This window comes from Accipiter gentilis, chromosome W, assembly GCF_929443795.1.
Source record: "Accipiter gentilis chromosome W, bAccGen1.1, whole genome shotgun sequence".
Classification (NCBI taxonomy): domain Eukaryota; kingdom Metazoa; phylum Chordata; class Aves; order Accipitriformes; family Accipitridae; genus Astur; species Astur gentilis.
In genome coordinates, this window is record NC_064918.1 from 10,412,853 (window position 1) to 10,437,150 (window position 24,298).

The window sequence follows — 24,298 nt, forward strand, 5'->3', positions numbered from 1 at the left end:
ACGCGTAGTGCTTGCTCCGGAAGACAAAAATGCCCCCCCCTCCGTCTCCCTTCACTTAGCTTTTATATCTGAGCTGACGTCATATGGTATGGAATATCTGTTTGGTTAGTTTAGGTCAGCTGTCCTGGTTATGTCCCGTCCCAAGATCTTGCCCTGCCCCAGCCTGCCATTGAGGGGAGGGCAAAAATGTTGGAGAGACAGCCTTGATGCTGTGCCAGCACTGCTCAGCAGTAGCCAAAACACTGGTGTGTTATCAACACCTTTCTAGCTACAGAGCTGCAGAGCACAGTGCTATGAGGGCTGCTATAGGGAGTACTAACTCCATCTCAGCCAGACCCAATACAATCTCCACCCCTTATTCCATACCATTTGCGTCCTGCTCAGGTCCCACATAATTTAATACAGATATCTTCTAACCATACTATTGTATTTAATTCTCATTACTGAAATCCTTTCTTACCAACACTTACAACTGAAACTACATACTTAAACAACTTTTATACCCAACGTACAGATTTATACATTCTTATTAATTACTATCCCTTGTCCTTTAAGAGATAGATATTCCAGGGGCTTCTTCCACTCCTCCACATGTTCACACACAGGTTATGACTTGGGCCCCATCCATCAAGATGAGTGGTCAGGACAGGAGAAGCAGTACGTTCAATCGTTGGGCACCAACGTCGGCTTGGTTTGGGTCACCGATGCACTCATCTGGTTCCTTGCGAAGTTCACTCCTCTGCAGTTCAGGTCATTCCTGCTACATTACTTCCTGCAACATACAACTCACATCACAGATTATTTTTCCCCCAAGGTTAAATGTCCTTGAGGCACACACTGGGTCTCCCCATCCTTCCGCATTACCCACCAAGTACACCCAGGTCCCTGAGCAAAGACAATCCCACGAATGGGTTTGCCTTTTCCCATGGGAGGTGCAATCCACACTGCCTTCCCCAGCCACTTCCCCATGTGCACCACGGGGACCTTATCTCCTCCCACAGTATGTAGGGGTTTTGTTTGGGCAGGACCAGGACGGTTAGCAGATCCTCTAGAGTTAACTAGCCAAGTGGCTTCTGCTAAATTTGCATCCCAATGCTTCCATGTCCCATTGCCTAGCGCTCTCAACATACTCTTCAACAGTCCATTATATCTCTCAATCTTTCCAGATGCCTGCGGGTGATAGGGTATGTGGTATACCCACTCAATGCCATGTTTCTTTGCCCAGGAGCTTATAAGGTTATTTCGGAAATGAGTCCCATTGTCTGATTCAATTCTTTCTGGGGTACCGTGTCGCCATAAAATTTGCCTTTCGAGGCCTAAGATGGTGTTTTGGGCAGTGGCATGGTTTACAGGATATGTTTCTAGCCAACCAGTAGTTGCTTCCACCATGGTGAGTATGTAGCGCTTGCCTTGGCGTGTTCGTGGCAGTGGTCCAATGTAGTCAATTTGCCAGGCCTTGCCATATGAAAGACCCAGCCACCGCCCTCTGTTCCAGGGAAACTTTACTCTGGTGGCTCTTTTGATTGCAGCACATGTTTCACATTCATGAGTGGCCTGTGTGATGGCCTCCATGGTCAGGTCCACCCCTCGATCACGAGCCCACCTATATGTTGCATCTCTCCCTAGATGTCCCGATGTCTCATGGGCCCATCGAGCTACAAATAGCTCACCCTTACGGTCCCAGTCCAGGTCCACCTGAGCTATTTCTCTTTTGGCAGCCTTGTCTACCTGTTCATTATTTCGATGTTCTTCAGTGGCACGGCTTTTGGGCACGTGAGCATCTACATGACGTACCTTTAGAGTCATGTGTTCTACACGGGCAGCAATGTCCTGCCACAATGCTGCTGACCAGATGGGTTTACCCCTGCATTGCCAATTGGTCTTCTTCCACTGCCGTAGGCACCCCCACAGGGCATTAGCCACCATCCAGGAGTCGGTATAGAGGTAGAGTACCGGCCACTTCTCTCGTTCAGCAATGTCTAGAGCCAGTTGGATGGCTTTCACTTCTGCAAACTGACTTGACTCGCCTTCTCCTTCAGTGGCCTCAATGACTTGTCGTGTGGGACTCCACACAGCAGCTTTCCACTTCCGATGGTTCCCTACCACACGACAGGATCCATCAGTAAACAAAGCATAACACCTTTCATCTTCTGATAACTCATTATATGGTGGTGCCTCTTGGGCACGAGTCACCTCCTCAGGTGATGCTCCAAAATCTCTGCCTTCTGGCCATTCCATGATCTCTTCCAGAATTCCTGGGCGGTTAGATTTCCCCAGTCGAGCCCGTTGCGTGATCAATGCTATCCACTTACTCCATGTAGCGCTGTTTGCATGATGTGTAGAGGGGATGTTTCCTTTGAACATCCAGTGTAGCACGGGCAATCGTGGTGCCAAGAGGAGATATGTTTCTGTACCAACAACTTCTGAAGTGGCTCGAACCCCCTCATATGCTGCTAAGATCTCTTTTTCAGTCGGGGTATAGTGAGCTTCTGATCCTCGGTACCCCCGACTCCAAAACCCTAATGGTCGACCTCGGGTTTCTCCTGGTGTTTTCTGCCACAGGCTCCAGGTGAGACCATGTTCCCCAGCTGCAGTGTAGAGTACATTTTGTACATCTGGTCCTGTTCGGACGGGCCCAAGAGCTACTGCACGAGCTATTTCCTGTCTGATATGCTCAAAGGCTTGTTGTTGTTCAGGGCCCCATTCAAAATAGTTCTTTTTCCGCGTTACTCGATAGAGAGGGCTCACAAGCTGACTATAACCTGGAATATGCATTCTCCAGAACCCCACAAGGCCTAGGAAAGCTTGTGTTTCTTTCTTGTTAGCTGGTGGAGACATAGTTGCTATCTTGTTAACCACATCCATAGGGACATGACGGCGACCATCCTGCCATTTTATTCCCAAGAACTGAATCTCCTGTGCAGGTCCCTTGACCTTACTTTTCTTTATAGCGAAACCAGCTTTCAGAAGAATCTGAATTATTCTTTTTCCCTTCTCAAACACTTCTTCTGCCTTGTTGCCCCATACGATGATGTCATCTAAGTATTGTAAATGTTCAGGGGCATCGCCTTGTTCCAGTGCCATTTGGATTAATCCGTGACAAATGGTAGGGCTGTGCTTCCACCCCTGGGGCAGCCGATTCCAGGTGTATTGGACACCTCTCCATGTGAAAGCAAACTGTGGCCTGCACTCTGCTGCCAAAGGAATGGAGAAAAATGCATTGGCAATATCAATTGTAGCATACCATGTGGCTGCCTTTGATGCCAGTTCATATTGAAGCTCTAACATGTCTGGTACAGCAGCACTCAATGGCGGTGTCACTTCATTCAGGCCGCGATAATCTACTTTTAACCTCCATCCTCCATCAGACTTCTGCACTGGCCATATAGGACTATTAAAAGGTGAATGAGTCTTGCTGATGACTCCTTGGCTCTCTAGGTGATGAATCAGCTCATGGATGGGAGCCAGGGAGTCTTGGTTTGTCCGGTATTGCCGACGGTGCACTGTCCTGGTAGCGATAGGCACCTGCTGTTCTTCAACTTGCAGCAATCCCACAGTAAAGGGATCTTCCGAGAGGCCAGGCAGGGTAGATAGCTGTTTGATCTTCTCTGCATTTACAGTGGCTACACCAAAAGCCCACCGGCACCCCTTTGGGTCCTTGAAGTACCCTCTCTTGAGGTAGTCTATGCCAAGGATACAAGGGGCCTCTGGACCGGTCACAATGGGGTGCTTTTCCCACTTGTCCCCTGTCAAGCTCACTTCAGCCTCCAGTATAGTCAATTCTTGGCATCCCCCTGTCACTCCAGAGATCCAGATGGATTCTGTGCCCCTGTATCCTGATGGCATCAGTGTACACTGTGCACCAGTGTCTACCAAAGCCTTATACTTCTGTGGGTCTGATGTGCCAGGCCATCGAATCCACACAGTCCAGTATATCCGATCATCCCTTTCCTTCTCCTGGCCGAAGGCAGGGACCCTCTATTGCTGTTCCTCATCAGAATATTCACTGTCCGATCCTTGCGGTACCAGACCAGAAGTCCCCTCACCAGAATCAAGGGAGGTGGTTTCAGTTCTTCTATGCCTGGAGGATCGCTGAGTGCCTTCTTGGGCCTCTACAGCAACTACGCTGACAGCCTTCTTCTTGGGTGACCCCTTCTTAACAGCTGTCTTCCCTCTCAGTTCACGTACGCGGGCTTCCAGCTTAAAGGTGGGTTCACCATCCCACTTCCTCATGTCCTCCCCTTGGTCACGCAGGAAGAACCAGAGTGTACCACGTGGCATACGCCTTGGGCTCCCTTTCCCTCTGACTGGGGCAGGGGAGAACTGATTTCTTGGAGCATCCCTAACAGCCAAGGCACTGTCCTGTAGGGATGAGGAGACACAGAGATTTTCCTCAAAGTTTTGGAGCCAAGACGACACTTTCTCCACAGTTGGTGTTTCCATATCTGCACAATACATTGCTGCCAAGCTGTTAGAATACGACGCTGGGGCACCTTGAATCACCTTTCACCACATGGCTCGTGTGCACAGGACATCCTCTGGGTCTTTGGAAACTTCCTCGTCATCTAGATCACTGTAGATGACTTCCACCACTGCTAACTCTCTCAGGTACTGAATGCCTTCATCTGCAGTAGTCCACTTTTCTGATGAATTTACAAGATCTTCCTTGAATGGATATCTTGCCTTCACACTTGAGAGGAGCCGGCTCCAGAGACTGCAAATTGCTGCCTCTTTCCCAATTCCTCTTTCAATTCCCCGGTTTCTAGCGAGGGATCCCAGCTGTTGCGCTTCCTTGCCTTCCAGTAGCTGACTATCAGCCCCGTTATCCCAGCATCGGAGCAGCCAGGCAGCAATCCGCTCACCTGGCTGGCGGCTGTAATCTTTCCGCAAGTCCCGAAGTTCTGAGGACGTCAGGGACCGGGTAGTTTCTGCTTCTTGTTTAAGTTCCCTCACTCCTTCCTCCAATTTCCTTATCGAAGGACCAGCTTCTAAATCAAGCCTTTCCTCTTCTTCTTCTTCCCTCACTAATCGATGGTATGGACCCGTTGATCTCCTTGTCCACTGTTTCCGTTTCACTACTGGGGCAATTACTGTAGTTGTTGTTTGGGTCCCTATCTCGAGCATCGTGTCCTTAGATGCAGTCTGGGTCCCTGCCTCAACCATGGTCCTCTGAGAGTATTGAACTGTGGCTCGGTAGGCATAGGCCAGGCCCCAGTACAGTGCGAGAAGCTGCTGGTTTTCATTGGGATAGGCAAGGCACCCTTCTATCAGGTGGCGTGTCAGTTTGCCCGGGTTACTTGCTTGTTCGGATGTAAAATCCCAGATTATGGGAGGTGATAACCGTCCTAGGAATCTGCCCAAATCCTTCCATATACCCTGCCACCCAGGGACTGGTCGCTTGAGGGCACATTTCAATATTGCCTCACCTAAAACTTGCCTCCTCTTATACCAGGACGAGACCAGGTTCCACAATACCCATAATATGCCACCAGTATTAATTATTAGTATTGAACAGCTCACGTAAGGGTGAACAAGGACCTCGGGAGCCTGCATAATAAAACCATTCACATCAATGCCTGGTAGGGAGAGGGAGATGTATTCCCTCATCTCCTCCACAAGATAGCTCCCACAGCACAGCAAAGCCATCAGTGCCAGGACAAAGCACACAGCCATTATTTGCATTAACATGTTCCCAAACTCAGCAAGCTAGAGATAAGCAAGCAGCTAACAAGCTCTGTGACCTGCACAGGAGCTTGCCACTTAATGACTAGCTATAGAACGCTTAATGCAAAACTGCCGTTGTCGTGCCCCACGTTGGGCGCCAAAAAAGGACTGTGGTGGGTTGACCCTGGCTGGATGCCAGGTGCCCACCAAAGCTGCTCTATCACTCCCCCTCCTCAGCTGGAACGGGGGAGAGAAAAATATAACGAAAGGCTCGTGGGTCAAGATAAGGGCAGTTTAATAAAATGATAGCAAAGGTTGCGCGTGAAAGCAAAGAAAAAACAAATGATGTTACTCTCTACTTCCCATCAGCAGGCGATGTCTGGCCACTTCCTGGGAAGCAGGGCTCCAGTACGCGTAGTGCTTGCTCCGGAAGACAAAAATGCCCCCCCCTCCGTCTCCCTTCACTTAGCTTTTATATCTGAGCTGACGTCATATGGTATGGAATATCTGTTTGGTTAGTTTAGGTCAGCTGTCCTGGTTATGTCCCGTCCCAAGATCTTGCCCTGCCCCAGCCTGCCATTGAGGGGAGGGCAAAAATGTTGGAGAGACAGCCTTGATGCTGTGCCAGCACTGCTCAGCAGTAGCCAAAACACTGGTGTGTTATCAACACCTTTCTAGCTACAGAGCTGCAGAGCACAGTGCTATGAGGGCTGCTATAGGGAGTACTAACTCCATCTCAGCCAGACCCAATACAGATGTAAAGGGAATTAATATTATACAGCCAATTTAAGAATTCTTAAGATTTAAAATGATGGCTCCAAAACACCGTGTATCACTCACCTAAAGATGAGGGCTCTCTCCCTCGAGGAGTTACCTCAGGCAGTGCCCTGACCCAAGGGGGAGTCCCTGACTGCAGACCTGCTGCTCTGCTGCTTCGAGAAGGACTGATTCCCACATGTCCTCCAGCGGGACCCTGTTTATACCCCTGTCGAATCTGATCTGTGGTCATTTAATCCCTATTGGCCAAAAGGTCACCTCAGTGTGCCTGGTACATCTCAATTAGTCAGTTTGTTACCGAAATCCAGAATAAAACTCCTTAACAGCAATGAGAAGTTAAGAAGCAGGCACTCCTTTATTGCAGCGCTAGGCACACAGGGGATCATTCCACCTATCGTGTGCACCTGTCTGGTTTAACCATGCAGGTTAAATACACACCTGTTATACATATTCACTAAATTTCTGGGAAATGTCATACATAATCATCAACTGTCCGATAAATCATTAGCATATGTAAATGTCCCTTTATGCAGGCGTGGTGAAGTCTCTGGTGGTCTTCCATAGTCTTCCTCACTTTGTCCGATAGTTGACCTCTCTTATGTGATTCTGTGCAGTACGATTTTCACCATCATGTATTAGATTTACATAAAAGTACATTCAATGTTAATTCTTGAATTTAACGTTTCTAGTGATTGGCTCTCAGTCACACCACCTTTTCAATATTCTTATACTAAAACATTCATTGGTTAATCTTACTTAATTCCACTAACTGGAATCTTGATCAAAGTGGGGTTTCTAAGCAACAGAACTAAGGTCCATAACGATCTCTCTTAGTTTCTTAGGACAAAACACTACAAACTAACAAATCGGTTGAAGTTTCTATGGTTAACTAATTTTAGACAATACTTATTTTCTTATGACTGTATACAGAACATTTTGTATGTTCCTAAGTTTCGATGACTACATTGCAAGCTTCAAACCCCTATATTCTACAGTCTTTACCTTTTGATCAAAGACAGCTTATATAAAATTTTAACTTATCAGAATATTTGTAACAACGGGAACTCTTGTTATAGCCCTGGTTGAGTTTCCCTCTGTGAGTAGTCACAGTACTGATGTATTGGAGCCACCTTTTGGCTCTTATTTGCTTTCAAGCCAGCTCAGCTGGAATTGTACCAACAGAGTGTCTAAACCTTCATGTGCCTTCGTGGACCTTCCTCAGGTGCAGGTGCCCTCTCTGAGGATTATGCAGTCAACAATATATCCACTAATGTCATGCAAAGACCAAAAAGCAAAACAAAGAGCAAAATGACATATCCTTCCCTGAACGCCTTACAATCTTAATATAAAAAAGAGACAATAAGCAGGCACAGAGGGGAGTACAAGAAAAAATGGCAGTAATGGACAGCTTGTCAGGCAGTACACATTGTACATCTGCAGCCTGGCTTATTCAGGCCTCTCCAAACATCATGGAAGAAAAGAGCTCGAAGGAGACAAGCTGGCATTCTGCAGAGGCTTGCAGTGGGCTCCAGAACACCAGGCCAACATGGGCTTTCTCAAAGCCAAACATGAAGTTCTCTATTCCTTCAGAGACAGATGGAGAAGTTTCAGCAGAGTGATTCCAAAATGGCATCTTTTGTTGCCCAGAGTAAGGCTTTCAATTCTCTGCAAAGGACAGAATTTAAAACATATCCTTCTCTCGTTGGCAGTGCTATTTCCCAGCTTTGGCAGCTCCCCATTCAGCTGCCTTCCACAAATCCCACTCCAAGGTGCCAAATTTCCAGCATACTCGTGGATCAGATTTGAATGTTAGAAATGCCATTGGGTGCCTACAGCTCAGGAACTATGACTTTCAGCATTATAATGTCCAAATCTTTTTTTGGCTATAACCAAAGACACTGAAGGGCCTTATAGAAAGAGAAATAGAGAGGCTGTTCACATATGTTTTAGCTAGCAATAGGACATCTCTTTCTAGGCTGCCTCAGATCATGCCCTGCCAGTTTCCAATCTGTAGCACACTGGATGCTAAGTCCACCCCTTTCTAAAGAAAAGAAAAAAAGACTCCAGTTTTACAACAAGATCCATAGGGCAGGTGCTACATTAAGAACGAGGGCCAAAGGTATACAGCATTCAAATGAGCCATATTGCTGAGTGCAACAGACCATGGAGGACTCCCTTATAGGAGACCACCACTGAAATGGTGTGGTTTAGATTTGGAGAGGAAAGACATTAGGACTAGCCTGGCTGCTTTCCGTTAGCCCATACTTGTGGCAGGGTGGGGAGAAACTATAGCTCATTACCCTACCTCATTAGTCCTACCTGCTCGCCTCCTGTCATCCATGGCCTGGTGGCATTGGTGGCTCAGACTGGAGGAGCAGGAGCAAGGTGCTAGTGGCTCATGAGGGGCTCATATACTTTTTACAGATTTGGTGCAAGGGTTTATTTGCTTCAGGTCTAGCTTACTATTCAATCTTTGCAGTAATCAGAGAGCATGCAAATATTTGTAAGAAGCAAACAAAAAGGCCAAAAACATCTCTTTCATGTTCAAATGAATATTTGTACATGTCCCCGTTCTCTTTACCCTGTCTTTAGGTGTGCATTGCTCAGCAGTAACATCTAGCTGTGATTTGTTTATTTATTTATTTACATGCTTGGATTTATATCCCGCAGGGGTCCATATTGGCCAGCTCAACGCGAAAACAGGAAAACATGAGGTTGTGCTTAAAATACAACTTGTAAGTCACCCACAGAGGGGGAAAGGGTCCAACATGAAGTTATTCTATTCTGTCCTTCATTCCCAAATGGAGAAAAGCTTTTAAATCAAGCAAACCCATTGTACATCCACAGTAACTGGAAGCAAATTATATCATCAGTTTTCAAAATGAGAAAACGTGTTTTCAAGAGAACTATAATGCACAGGCCCATGCATTAATCTAGGTCCCAAATAAGTTTGATATTGAGGACTTTGGTGACATGTGAGTGGCTGCTGGCACTGGCTGTGACTGATGGGAGTTGCAGCCTTCTGACTCAGCCTAGTACCCAGTAAAGGTGGTGCTTGATCAGCCACTGCCTCTGTGGAAGTGGGACCCAGGGCCACTGTTCAAGAGCAGAATATGATGTATTGTATCTTAGTCTCAGTCTCTGAGGGACTTCCACATTGCTAGTCCCTTCTGTCTTTTGTCTTTGCAATGAAATTAAACACATATTACAATAATTAAAAAAATACATTCTTGGAGCATTCATATCTGCATTTTTCATTACACACTGCACTGCCAAAATGTGCAGAGTCAGCCCTATCTGTTAAAAAGGGGTGTTAAAGACTTAGAAAAGCATATAATTTTCCAAAGCCGTAGACCAAAGAGCCAGTAGACCAAAGTCTGCAGGATGAGAACCTCTTCAGGGAACATGTGCTAACTTATTCAGGAATGAGCAAACTCTGCTTTATCCTGTTGTTCTTTGGTTTGTGCAGAATAAACATTCCAGACTGATACACATCATACACAAAGGCCCATTTCTGGCATAGGGGGCCAGGGACTGTATAGTGTTTTGTTTGGTCCTAGACCTGAAAACAAAAGGCTTCAATTAGAGATATTACTAATTTTCTGAGCAGTAGCAAAACCAATCTGCACTCTAAAAATGGCATTCAGGTGTATTCCACTTCTTCAGGAGAAGCGTGGGTACTCAGCCTTGTGCTGCAATGTACTCCCTCATCATTTGTGCTAGCACCAAAGTTTGCTGGGCTGCACTGTCAGCCAGGATAGAGGACTGACATGGTTTCAATCCCTCTTGCTCCCCTTTTCTGTCAGAGCACACAGACTTAGAGATGAGCCCCTTCGCTTTCTGGAGGGCTTCAATGAAAGGACAATTTATTCACTGACTGCTGGCCCTCAGCACTGGATTTGGTCATTCATTTGGGACAAATTCTTCCCTTGGGCATGGCCTAATGTGGTCACACAATGACTTCAGTGGCAATTCTGCCCACTGAGCTAAGAGCACAATTTAGTTGTTAAAGCTGACACAAATCCTCATGCAAAGTCTTTCCTTTGTTCTTTGTTATCTCAGAAAGAATGTCAGCCTCCCTTGCAGCTGTTATTTTTATCCAACAATGCCAACACTTTTGTGGTCTTTACAAAAAATTAATATCTGCCCAAAACCTCTGCTTAAAATAACACTGTACAGCATTTAAAGTATAATTTCTCTTGCATTACTGCTTTTAGGCATCACACTTAACTCCATGGGATGCCTTTTTATGTGTCTATTTAGGTAGTTGCATTTCCTGTTGCAGGGATGAAAATAAGTCATATATTTTTTAAAACTACTCTCCAACTTCCAGTGAAAAAAACCTGTGTCCCAAATGGCACAGGACCAGGCTCTCATTCCTTTTCTGAGACTGAAGAATATTTACTGTGCAAGTTTTCCTATTGAAATCAGTGAAATTATCTGTGGAATAATGAACCATTTGGGAGTAGTGGGTGTCGTGGTTTAACCCCAGCCAGCAACTAAGCACCACGCAGCTGCTCACTCACTCCCCCCCATCCAGTGGGATGGGGGAGAAAATCAGGAAAAGAAGTAAAACTTGTGGGTTGAGATAAGAATGGTTTAATAGAACAGAAAAGAAGAAACTAATAATGATAACACTAATAAAATGACAACAGTAATCATAAAAGGATTGGAATGTACAAATGATGCGCAGTGCAATTGCTCACCACCCCGAGCGGTGATCCCGCCCCACACTCCCCCCCAGTTTATACACTAGATGTGGCGTCAAATGGTATGGAATACCCTGTTGGCCAGTTTGGGTCAGCTGCCCTGGCTGTGTCCTGTGCCAACTTCTTGTGCCCCTCCAGCTTTCTGGCTGAGCATGAGAAGCTGAAAAATCCTTGACTTAGTCTAAACACTACTTAGCAACAACTGAAAACATCAGCATTATCAACATTCTTCTCATACTGAACTCAAAACATAGCACTGTACCAGCTACTAGGAAGACAATTAACTCTATCCCAGCTGAAACCAGGACAGTGGGATACTGACTCTTAACCCTTCATTACAGCAGTGCTTCTGTAACTGTAGCCATGTACCAAACCCAATACATTGCCTAGGATAATGCTAACAAAAAAAACAATAAAACCCCCCTCATGATTAACTGCATGCTCTTACATTTAAATGAGCAACAAACTATATATGAATTCCTGGATTCATATTTTCCAAACATAACATCTTTTATGTCTTTATTTTATACAAAGATTTAATGAAATGCTTAATTTTTTAAAATTATTATGCAGAAAATTAAAGTCTGTTTATATGCTCTGCTATTCCAAGATGCTTAAAATATTGTTAAGACTTTTGGAAAATCAGTCAAGAAGTCAGGGAAATTTGAAGTTTAAAGGAGGTATTACCAGTTTCTGAAGATTGTACACACACACACATTTAGGCTCATGATAATGTAGAATGGCTTGTTCTAGGGCATCACCATGGTTCAGATGTATTATCCTTGGCTCATTGAAATGACATTTTTGGTTGCTGATGATCTGTACTGATGATGAAGGGGGCTAGAAGATCAGTAATTTTATGTAGCTACTAGAAACACTCCACAGGCTGCACAGGGTTCTGAATTCCTGTCACCTGACACTAAGGGGACAGACGGGTTCCTTTAGGGATCCTTGGCAGAATGATGATGGCACTAAATTGTAGTTACAATTAAAGCTTTATTTTCTTAACAGGATATTATGATTAGTATAGCACAGAATTTATGGTTAGAATGGCACAGGATTTCTACAAGCAGAATCAATATAGTATACTATCTATAAGCAACGTAATACAGAATTTATAATACAACTTAACATATTATTTCTAATCACCTAGACCCTAACTTAACTTATGACTTCTAATCACCTGGACCCTCTGCAGATTAGGTCAAATCTTAATACATGGTTTGCTGTATCAATATAACAATCATAATCTAGACTTGAAAAATCATATAAAAAAATATGAGTCGCTCAGTCCTCAGAGGAAGCAGATGATGGTGGAGGCATCCCTGGCCACCAGGGGGTCACAGGTCTCAGTGTCCAGCAGCAGCTCTGGTCCAAGTTCCCCACTTAGGACTTGTAACTGCTTGATTTTATAGACAGTGCTCTGTATGCTGTTATGCTTCCCTGTTCTGTGACAGGGTCATCAACAACACCTGTTTGGCTGGGTGCCTAGGACCTTCAAGGCCAGTAAGGAAGGGAGTAATTGGCCTGGCACCCACGAATCTTGAGGCCAGTAGGGAGAGGAAGAAGAAATCTGGTTTGTCTACTTGGTTCACAGGACCTTCAGGGCCTGATAATGAGTGAAAGGGAATGAATACATGAACCACTTGGTCATAGAGAATGGCTGCTTGTCTCATAAAATGGCATTAGTTATGCTAACCACATTACCAGTAGTTGGGAGCAGGGTGTACTGGTCACAACTCCTCACTGCTCACATCTGGAGAGCCTTGCTGTAGCAGATACCACACAGGAACCCACAGTGAGGGCAAGGGCAATTAAGCAACAAGACCAGAGGGAGAGAAGTCATATGCAGAGAAAGGAAGGCAAATTGACATTCTCAAAGCATCTCCTTTGTCTTGTATATCTGTGACCAGCTTGGAAAAAAATAGCCCAGCCATTGAATGTAATCCTGAATATGACAAGGAGTGCCCCAAGACTTTTTACATTCATAATGATATGCCTCAGATTTTGAAGGAGTGGAGATTTTATATTTGACTAAAATTTTTCTGCATGTAAAGTAATTCTGTTAGAAACAGATGATCAGTTTTTAAATTTCAAAAGGGCTTTGGGACTGTTACAAAGCTCTTCAAGTGCAAGTCAGGTTCCTTGCCCATCTCATTGAAGGGAGCACATGTACTTCAGACAGTGGGCTTTTGCTTAAGATGAGTAGAAAGTGTGATGTACAGTGAGGAGCATGGGAGTCTTTTGCTTTAGTAGTCATCCATTTGCCCTGTCCTGAAGATGTGCAGATGTGCTTTTCATTCTAGGATGTTTCAGGGAATGGAAAGATACTGACTTTATTTTGATGATCAGGGTGACCATTTGTTTTTTCTCTTTCTGAAAAAGAAAAAAAAAAATTCTTGGAACAAGATTAAGCCCACAGTACATAGGTATATACATAGAGAACATGACATTTTCCACTACAAATGTATGGACAAAACCAGAAATACTTTTGCAAAAATACTTTATGGACACCATAGAAAAACAAAGTTGTAATTGTCATAGGAAGGTACAAGAGAGTGATAAAATATCTTTATGTTTAAAATAAGACCACTTTGTGGGTGCATTTTGCTTTCTGGGCTTCTAAATCTGCCCTGCCTCTTCCCTTTCTGTCACCTGGACTGTAACCTATTCAAGACAAGAAGAATATGTATTATGATTTGGGATGAACTCTATTCATAGCAATTAACAATGGAACAGAAAAGTACCATTGAAGGGGGAAGATTTCCTCACTAGGATGTATCTTTGGCAGGAACTGTATGTTTCTCTTCAGGAGAACCATTGTATGGGGAAAGACGAGACTTGAGAGCAAGCCTGGCATCTTGCACTAAACCTTAGGTGCAGAAGATAGGCAGCTCTGCTGCTCAGAGCTCCACAGCGTGCAGCCTGGCAAAGCAGCATTTACTACATGGATCAGGAAAGGAGGTGTAACAGTGAAGACTGTATACTAATAACCCAAGTTCCGGTTAAGACTTGGTTATAATAAAGGCAGGAATCCCCTCACCTCACCTGTCTGTATAAAAACTAGGCATCCTATCCAAACTAGTCATCTTGTCTCTCTCCCTATTGTCAATGGGAAGAGACAGACACTCCAGAAGGTGATTTATCCTTCCTGTTATGGGTGCATGCCTTAGGATAACATCACTCACCTTCTGAAAGAAATTTTGAATAGAGACAGGTTACATACAGTCTTAACACCTTGTCTCTTCCAGAGCTTTTAGCAATTCCCAATTAAAAATGGCAGCACTGCCACAGTGGTGGAAGCATCTGCGAGAATGCTGAAGGAAAACAATCTTTTTTTGGCTACTAGTCACGTGAACCTGCTTTGGGAAGTTGTAGGTAACATGATACTGAAAATGCCTGTGGTCTCCAGAGCCTGATCTATACCCACATTCCCTCTGTGAATTGGCTCAGTCTTGGCCGGCGGCAGGTCTGTCTTAGAGCCGGCTGGTATGGGCTCTCTCTCGAACACAGGGGAAGCTTCCAGCAGCTTCTTACAGAAGCCACCCCTGTAACCCCCCACTGCTACCAAAACCTTGCCACACAAAGGCAATACACCCTGCAGTCCATGGTGAAGACCATGGTGAGGCAGGCTGTCCCCCTGCAGCCCATGGAGGTCCACGGTGGAGCAGATATCCACCTGCAGCCCATGGAGGACCCCATGCCAGAGCAGGTGGATGCCCGAAGGAGGCTGTGACCCCATGGGAAGACCGCACTGGAGCAGGGTTGTGGCAGGACCTGTGGATCCATGGATAGAGGAGCCCACACTGGAGCAGGTTTTCTGGCAGGACTTGTGACCCCGTGGGGGACCCACACTGGAGTAGTCTGTTCCTGAAGGAATGCACCCTGTGGAATGGACCCATGCTGGAGCAGTTCATGAAGAACTGTAGCCTGTGGGAAGGACCCACATTGGAGAAGTTCATGGAGGACTGTCTCCCGTGGGTGGGACCCCACGCTGGAGTGGAGGAAGAGTGGGGAGTCCTCCCCCTGAGGAGGAAGGAGCGACACAGACAACATGTGATGAACCAACCGCAACCCCCATTCCCCGTCCCCCTGCCCCACTGCTGGGGGGGATAAGGTAGAGAATTCGGGAGTGACGCTGTGCCCAGGAAGAAGGCAGGAGTGGGGGGAAGGTATTTTAAGATTTGTTTTTATTTCTCATTACCCTACTCTGATTTGACTGGCAATAAATTAATTTTCCCCAAGTCGAATCTGTTTTGCCCGTGATGGTAATTGGTGACTGATCTCTCCCTGTCCTTATCTCAACCCACGAGCCCTTTGTTATATTTTCTCTCCCCTGTCCAGCTAAGGAGGGGGAGTGATTGAGCGGCTTTGGTGGGCACCTGGCATCCAGCCAGGGTCAACCCACCACAGGCTGGTAGGGCTGGTTTTATTGTGCCTTTTCATATACAGCGTGTGGGCATGGAGGAAGTGATCCCCTAGTGGAAGAGAGAGCCCTCCACACCATAACCATACACAAAACCTAGAGCTGCCCTGAATGAAGTGCTCAGTGTCTGGACTACAGTATCCTCTCCAGAGAACATAATTCTATTCTGATTTGCAACCTAAATTTGCAATATAAATGCAGAGTAAACAGTTTAGTGTAAATGTGTCTTTACATAAGTATATACTTGTGTATGGTTCAGTTTTAATATACCATTGATATAATCATCAATAAGAAACAAAAACTGGCATCTGGTGACCCCATAATTTCAGAGATGCTATAATCAGAACAAGAGAAGATATTTTGAGAGTTTCAAAGAATCTTTCCCATTCTAGAATCAGATCTCTTGCTGATATCTTAGTTCCTCCTCTGATTAATAATGCTGAAGCTTTATTAGTTAATCAATAAGACATGATACAGGATATGGTTATCATAAGCTAATCATACCCTGGAGCATTTTGAGGCATGAGCCTTATGCCTCTAATCAGATTGGGGTGAGATTATTTTTTGATAAGCACACCCTTGGGAACTGGCTCATTTCTATTATGAGAAAATTTTATGGTTGGGGAAAATGTGCATTTCTGCTGTAGAAAAATGAAAATGGTAGTTAATAATTAGCAGCCATTTCTCCCAAACTGAAAAATCATATTTCCTTTTAGAATGCTCCAGTGGAATTCCTCACTATCTGTGCTATTTTAAGGCAAAAATAATTTCTAAACAGGTGACATGCTTGGGAGTCAGTTTTAACCTACCATATCTATCTATCTATATGCACCAAAGAGGCACACAGGAAAAAAATATCCAATGACAAGTTTGCTGTAGAGCTGAAAAACAAAGGCAGGCATTGCCTTGTTTTCGCTTAAAAAAAAAAAAAGAAAAAAGAGAAAAGAAAAAGGCTGGCAGATTAGGTATTGCTTCTGGTGTCATATGCTACACATCAGATCTCTGTTTATATACATGCAGCTAGTTTTTGTCTTCTATTTACTAATAGGAAATTGAAATATTGATAAAAGTTTCATTTAAATTAAAAAAGAAAATAGCACATTGCACTGAACTAGGAAATAACCTTTTTGAATTATAGTGATTAGAAGTAACAATCACACTTGGGTGTGTACATTGAAAACGTACACATACACTCTGTTTTTATAAACAAACTCACTGTAGATACTTTTAGATATTTTGGAAGTGCTTTACATGACTATTCATAAGAAGCATTAGTGAAAAAAGTCTCAAATTAGCAATTAGAGGTAATTGCACATTTTAGATATTTACAAACAAATATCTGTATGAAATGTGTGTGTGCACACAATCAACCCAGGATCAGTAGTGACAGAATCCAGTGATTTTGCTGAATAACATTAATAATAAAACCTCAAATAACAATAAGTTCAAGGCTTCACCCTCAACCTAGGTTTTTTTATCATTGGAGCTCACCTCTGTGTTTCCCCCCCACCCACTCCCTTTTGAGAGATTAGGAAAGGAAAGCACGAGGAGATGAAATAACTAGTCCCAACTTACCCAAGACCCCGATGACAGAGCCAGAAGCAGAATCATAGTCTCAACGTGGAGCAAATCACTACACTATGACTTGCTATGTGCTTGAGAGGGCCCAGTCACTAGACTGAGTCCATGTTAGGGCTATGCCTACTCATGGGAAAACATTCCACTGGTAAGAATACACAAATTGCCTTTGTGGGGAATCACTGAATCTGAGCCTTATGGCAGAAAGCAGAGAGCACAAGAGGTAAGCTGTGACCTTTTGAAGAAGATCCAGCTGGTAAGAAGCATCCAAATCAAAGAGAAGGTGTGGCAAAGCAACAGCTGCTTCACAGCCCATGTTCCTACTTCCACCATGTTCTATGCTCACCTCCATCCTCTCTGCTGGTTATGATTTTTCTAAACTTTGTCTGAAATTTGTAGGTACATGTGGTTCTTCTTCCATAAAATGAAGGAAGATATTGTAAAAAGGGGATTTTTCTTGCTGTTCCCTTCAGCACAAGCACCTTTCCCACCTCTATTTGCTGCCATTATTCTTAGCCATAGCTGTTTGTACAGTCCAAAAGCATGAGAGTTTGTGACCACTTAGGGATCAGAACAACTACTAAAACTATTGCAACTAACTCAGGACCTTTTGTTGATCTAGCAGGACAACACTTTGTTCCTACATATTTCAACATGGGGCTATTTCAGTTATTCTGGTATTATATGTTTTGATTCTGATCTTCCTTACTGCAGATTTAGGTAAATGTACCGCTGCTGTCACGGCCTTAACATTTAGAAAATGCAGCATGTGTGCATGTGGTTGGAGCATGTGTTAACAGTATAACTGTGACTAGTCTTATATCATGCCCTTAAGGGTCCAAACTACGTAGGCTTTAGTCATGCAGTTGAGTCTTGCAGATATAATTTCTGAAATATCTTTCAGGGCCAATTTACAAAAGTTATCCCAAAAGGCGAGTGAGTGCCCTTTTGCTTTTCCTTACAGGCATGTTATTGCAACAGTGTCCAGTGGGTGTGGGGGTGTTTTTTTGCATCTGAAGCACATGAGAGAGAGAGCATGTCACAAGAGAGCATTCCTTCTATGTCCCAAACTCCCAATGACTTTGATGAAGTTTGGCATGTGTTTAGTGTTCTAAGAACTTCTATTTATATGGTGATTAAAAAAACCCTACTTGGTAGTTTGCATCAGCTGCTGTTTATTGTATAAAGAAATGGTTTTCTTTTTTTTAATTGATATGTCTCTGTAATTGCAGCATAGCTGAAAGATCACAGTTCTAAAATATAAAATTAGATACATATGTCTATGGTGATCTTTTGAAAATGTTCATCAGCTAATCACAGACTGTCCCAAAGCCCACCGAAGTCAGTGACAATCTTTCCATTGCATCCAAGGAGGGAACTGTAATACCTGACAAAATCGGTATTACACTGAGGAGGTACAACAGAAGGTCAGCTCATCCTGAGGAAATGTATTGGGTCTGGCTGAGATGGAGTTAATTCTCCCCATAGCAGCCCTCGTAGCGCTGTGCTCTGCATTGGTACCTAGAAAGGTGTTGATAACACACCAGTGTTTTGGCTACTGCTGAGCATTGCTGGCACAGCATCAAGGCTGGCTCTCCAACATTTTTGCCCCCCTCAATGGCAGGCTGGGGCAGGTCAAGATCTTGGGAGGGGACACAACCAGGACAGCTGAACTAAACTAACCAAACAGATATTCCATACCATATGATGTCAGCTCAGATATAAGAGCTAAGTAAAAGGAGATGGAAGGGGGGCATTTTTGTCTTCCAGAGCAACCACTACGGGTACTGAAGCCCTGCTTCCCAGGAAGTGGCCAGACATCACCTGCTGATGGGAAGTAGAGAATAAAATCTTTTGTTTTCCTTTGCTTTCGCATGCGACCTTTGCTTTCACTTTATTAAACTGTCCTTATCTTGACCCATGAGCCTTTTGTTATTGTCCTGGTTTCAGTTGGGATAGAGTTAATTGTCTTCCTAGTAGCTGGTACAGTGCAATGTTTTGAGTTCAGTATGCGAAGAATGTTGATAACACTGATGTTTTCAGTTGTTGCTAAGTAGTGTTTAGACTAAAGTCAAGGATTTTTCAGCTTCTCATGCCCAGCCAGTGAGAAAGCTGGAGGGGCACAAGAAGTTGGCACAAGACAGAGCCAGGGCAGCTGACCCAAAGTGGCCAATGGGGTATTCCATACCATATGACGTCACATCTAGTATAGGAACTGGGGGGAGTGGGGGCGGGGTATTGCCGCTCAGGGACTAGCTGGGTGTCTGTCGGCCGGTGGTGAGCATTTGCACTGCGCATCATTTGTACATTCCAATCCTTTTATGATTACTGTTGTCATTTTATTAGTGTTATTATCATTATTAGTTTCTTCTTTTCTGTTCTATTAAACCATTCTTATCTCAACCCACGAGTTTTACTTCTTTTCCCAATTTTCTCCCCCATCCCACTGGGTGTGGGGGGAGTGAGTGAGTGGCTGTGTAGTGCTTAGTTGCTGGCTGGGGTTAAACCACGTGTATTGGTTTTGTTTGGCAAGGTTTTGGTAGCGGGGGGGGGGGGGGGAGTTAAGAAGCTGGAAGCTTCCCCTGTGTTCGAGAGAGAGCGAGCCCATACTAGCCGGCTCTAAGACGGACCCGCCGCTGGCCAAGGCCGAGCCAATCAGTGATAGTGGTAACGCCTCTGTGATAACATTTTTAAGAAGGAAAAAAGTTGGGACGGGGAGAAACTGCCGCCGGACTGAGGAGTGAGAACATGTAAGAGAAACAAGCCTGCGGACACCAAGGTCAGTGAAGAAGGAGGGGGAGGAGATGCTCCAGGTGCCGGAGCGAAGATTCCCCTGCAGCCCGTGGTGAAGACCCTGGTGAGGCAGGCTGTCCCCCTGCAGTCCAGGGAGGTCCACGGTGGAGCAGATCTCCACCTGTAGCCCGTGGAGGACCCCACGCCGGAGCAGGTGGGTTCCCAAAGGAGGCTGTGACCCCGTGGGAACCCCGCGCCGGAGCAGGCTCCTGGCAGGACCTGCGGATCTGTGGAGAGAGGAGCCCACGGAGCAGGTTTTCTGGCAGGACTTGTGACCCCGTGGGGGACCCGCGCTGGAGCAGTGTGCTCCTGAAGGACTGCACACCATGGAATGGACCCATGCTGGAGCAGTTCGTGAAGAACTGCAGCCCGTGGGAATGGCCCACGTTGGAGGAGTTCGTGGAGGACTGTCTCCCGTGGGTGGGACCCCACGCTGGAGCAGGGGAAGAGTGTGATCAGCCCTCGTCCTGAGGAGGTGAAGCGGCAGAAAATAACGTGTGATGACCATAAACCCCATCCCTGTCCCCCTGTGCCGCTGGGGGGGGCTTGGTGGTGAAATCCGGGAGGGTAGTTGTGCCCGGGAAGAAGGGAGGGGTGGTGGGAAGGTGTTCTGAGATTTCATTTTATTTCTCATTACCTTGCTCTGGTTGATTTGTAATAAATTGAGTTAATTTTGCAAACTGAGTCTGTTTTGCCCGTGACGGTAATAGTGAATGATCTCTCCTGTCCTTATCTCGACCCACGAACCCTTTGTTATATTTTCTCTCCCCTATCCAGCTGAGGATGGGGGAGTGATAGAACGGCTTTGGTGGGCACCTGGTGTTCAGCCAGGGTCAACCCATCACACCATGACAGTTATATTTTCTGTTCCCTGTCCAGCTGAGGAGGGGTAGTGATAGAGTGGCTTTGGTGGGCACCTGGCACCCAGCCAGGGTCAACCTAACACAGGTAAAGCCAATATGCATGTTGTTACACCATGTGAGTTGTAACAGACATATGGACTACCCTGCTAGGATGCTCCCCGCAGCTGTGTGTCTTACACCATGGACCAACCTCTGCATGATCACCTTGCAGAGCTGCCCATGGTCTATTCATGACCAAGGCTCCTGAGAGTGCTCTGCCTTCTCCACTTCAGCTTCTACTGCTCCCTGAAGAAGAAAATGTTTAAGACTTAGCCTATGGTAACTCTGTCCTGGCAATATTTCTGAATTGATGTTATACTGGCAGCTGGTGTTGTAAATGGACAAGGCTGTAATGGAGCCAAAATCTGAGCCATATGTTGTCCAATTAGCTAAATAAACTTGGAATTAAACAAAGCAAAGATGCACAGGCACAAAACTGTATTTTCTAATTTATCTAAACTTGATAGTTTAGATACCAGAAATGTATATTAATACAATGGGGAGGAATTAGTTTGTTATTAGTAACAATGAGCATACTATGACCATGTGTCATCAAAAGAATTATCAGAAACTTTGATTTATCAAAAAACACTGTGAACATTTTAAACATCATTAGAACTGATTTACAATGCATAGATGAATGTCTAGGGCAAAACCATCATTGTTTCTCTGGAAAATAGTGTACCTCCAAGAGAAAAACACAATAGAGGGAGGAGGAGGAAAAAACTAAATATAAAATAAGCTCTATAAGCAAAAGACTAATGCTCACGGGTACCCTGAAGATTTAACTACTAAAAATTTTAGATGATCTGCTTAACAAATGCATGCCAAAGCATGCTTGCTCCAAATTATTGCCATTAAATTCTTATTGGACTTTGCACTATTACAGTATAATATACTGATTAAATGTGTGTGAGAGAGAAATAAAACACATTTTTGTAAACACTGCAGTGCATTTATCAGAGTAGTCATTTTCTAAACCGTCAGATTGGGTATTCAGATGTGGGATTTTTCATTGAAATAATACATGGGAATGTCTCCCAAACTCAGTTTTGTCTATTACATAAATGATACATAGAGTACGCATTAGCATTAGACTAAAAAGGATAGTAATATTTCTATCTAGCTGTTTTGGGTTTGTGTGGCAGGGGTTTTGGTAACCGGGAGGGGCTGCGGGGGGGGGGGGGGGGGCGGGCGGGCTCCTGTGAGAAGCTGCCAGAAGCTTCCCCTATGTCTAACGGAGCCAGTGCCAGCTGGCTCCAAGTTGGACTTGCCTCTGACCAAGGCCAACCCAATCAGCGATGGTGGTAGCACCTCTGGGATAACATATTTAAGAAGGGAAACCTGCAGTGGGGGAGGAGATTGGAATGTGAGAGAAACACCTATGCAGATACCAAGGTCAGTGAAGAAGGAGGGGGAGGAGGTGCGCCAGAGGGGGCAATGCCCCTACAGCCCATGGTGAGATGGCAGGCTGTCCCCCTGCAGCCCATGGAGGTGAACAGTGGAGCGGATGCCCCCAAAGATGGCCGTGATTCCATGGGAAAGCCTGCACTGGAGCGGTGTGTGACTAAAGATCGGCCCGTGGAAAGGACCCGTGCCAGAGAAGTTTGTGAAGGACTGCAGCCCGTGGGAGGGACCCCATGCTGGAGCAGGGGAAGAGTAAGGAATCCTCCCCTTGAGGAGGAAGGAGCAGCAGAGACAATGTGTGATGAACTGACCACAACCCCCATTTCCCATCCCCCTGCACAGCTCAGGGGGAGGAGGTAAAGAAAACCAGGAGTGGAGTTGAGCCAGGAAGGAGGAAGGGGTAGGGGGAAGGTGTTCTAAGGTTTGGTTTTACTTCTCATTATCCTTGTTTTGATTTGATTGGTAGTAAATTAAATTGATTTTGGGTTTTCCCCAAGTTGAGTCTGTCTTTTGCCTGTGACCATAAGTGGTGAGTGATCCCTCCCTGTCCTTGTCTCGACCCATGAGCTTTTTCTTCATATTTTCTCCTCCTCATCCCATCGGGGCCGGTGGGGAGGAGTGAGCGAGCAGCTTTGTGATGCTTTGTTACCAGCTGGGCTTAAACCACAACACTAGCCTACATGGATATCTAAAAACACTAAGGGTACAGGAAAAATGAAGAAAAACATACAAGCTTAAGGGATGAGACTCATTTTGCCCTTAAGTCTCTCTCTGAATAACATGGTGTCAGCTTATACTGGATGTTTCATACTTCTGCTTGCATGAAAACTTAAGTATTATGTACCTGTCTCTCAAGTATTAAACACTAGTCATTTTTTTCTTCACACTGCAGTGTGAAAGCAGATCCCCCTTTCCTGCTGTGTTCTCAGTAAACATCAAACCATCATGTTGCTTGCCTTGACAACATGTCTTCAGAGTGTAGCTTTTTCAATATGATTTTGCATTTGTATGGAATTTCCCTTTTCAAGGAAGTATATTCCCTAATTTTCATTTCAGGATATGATTCCCTTCTAGAAATTTGTCCTATTTCTTTTAAACTGGTTTTAGTGACATTGTGTTTGTGGCATAGTAATGGTCATTCACCCAATTTAAAGAATAAAAAGTAATGTATTTTACTAGTTTTGTTAGCATGAGAAATAATTGAAGATCTTGCTTACTAAAACTCAACCAAACAGAAAAACCCTCAAGCCATGTTACCATGAATCCAGAGTAACATTGGCAGCAAGATACAGAATTCACAATAACATGGAACTGAACTGTGGAGAAAAAACCATCCTGAATTTTACAGCAGCCATTATTTGTCAATGCTGGTGAAATGAAAAATACTTTTCTATTTCTTTGGGGTTTTGGAAACAATGCACTTGAAAATAGTCTACCCTGAGTCTCTGCCACTGTTAGAATCATTAAAGACAGGAAGGGACCTCTTGAGATCAACTAGTCCATGCCCCCTGCTCAAGTGAGGTCTGCTACAGCAAGTTGCCCAGGCCTATGTCCAGTTGGGTTTTGAGTATCTTCACAGATGGAGACTCCACAACCTCTCTGGGCAATCTGTTCCAGTGTTTTATGGTGTTAGTAAAAAGTGTTTTCTTGTGTTCAGATGGAATTTCATGTGTTTCAATTTGTGCCCATTACCTCTTGTCCTGTCAATGGGTACCACTGAGAAGAGTCTGGCTCCTTCTTCTTCATTCCCTCCCATAAGGTATTTAGACACATTGGTAAGATTCCCCCTGATCCCCCCCTGTTCACTGGGACAGAGAAAGCTGTGTAAAACATCAAGGATCTGCCCTTTTCTATAAGTACCACATGATCTCTAATTGCCACCTGCAAAACTATCTGATCGGCAAAGTGGATTTCTCTCTAACAATTCATTGAGATGACAGAAATACTGCTTTCTTTAGAGATGCACTGTTCTACCAGTACTTCCCTGGGTTTTCTGATTCAGAGGGGAAAGTCTTGACAATTTAGCTTTGAGTCATGCATGC

General features: G+C 44.8%; 1 protein-coding gene across 2 annotated transcripts in view; it reads right to left on the minus strand.

Annotated features, from left to right (window-relative positions):
* Positions 1 to 611: 611 nt before the first annotated feature.
* Positions 612 to 24,298, minus strand: part of LOC126035240 (uncharacterized) — a 375,847-nt gene continuing 352,160 nt past the window's right edge. Inside the window, exon 4 of one of the 2 annotated variants that reach the window (XM_049793518.1) lies at positions 612 to 3,951. In XM_049793518.1, the coding sequence (XP_049649475.1) occupies positions 799 to 3,951 (3,153 nt within the window). In that variant the 3' untranslated portion in view covers positions 612 to 798. The remainder of the gene's footprint in view (positions 3,952 to 24,298) is intronic. The other variant, XM_049793520.1, reaches the window with a different exon arrangement.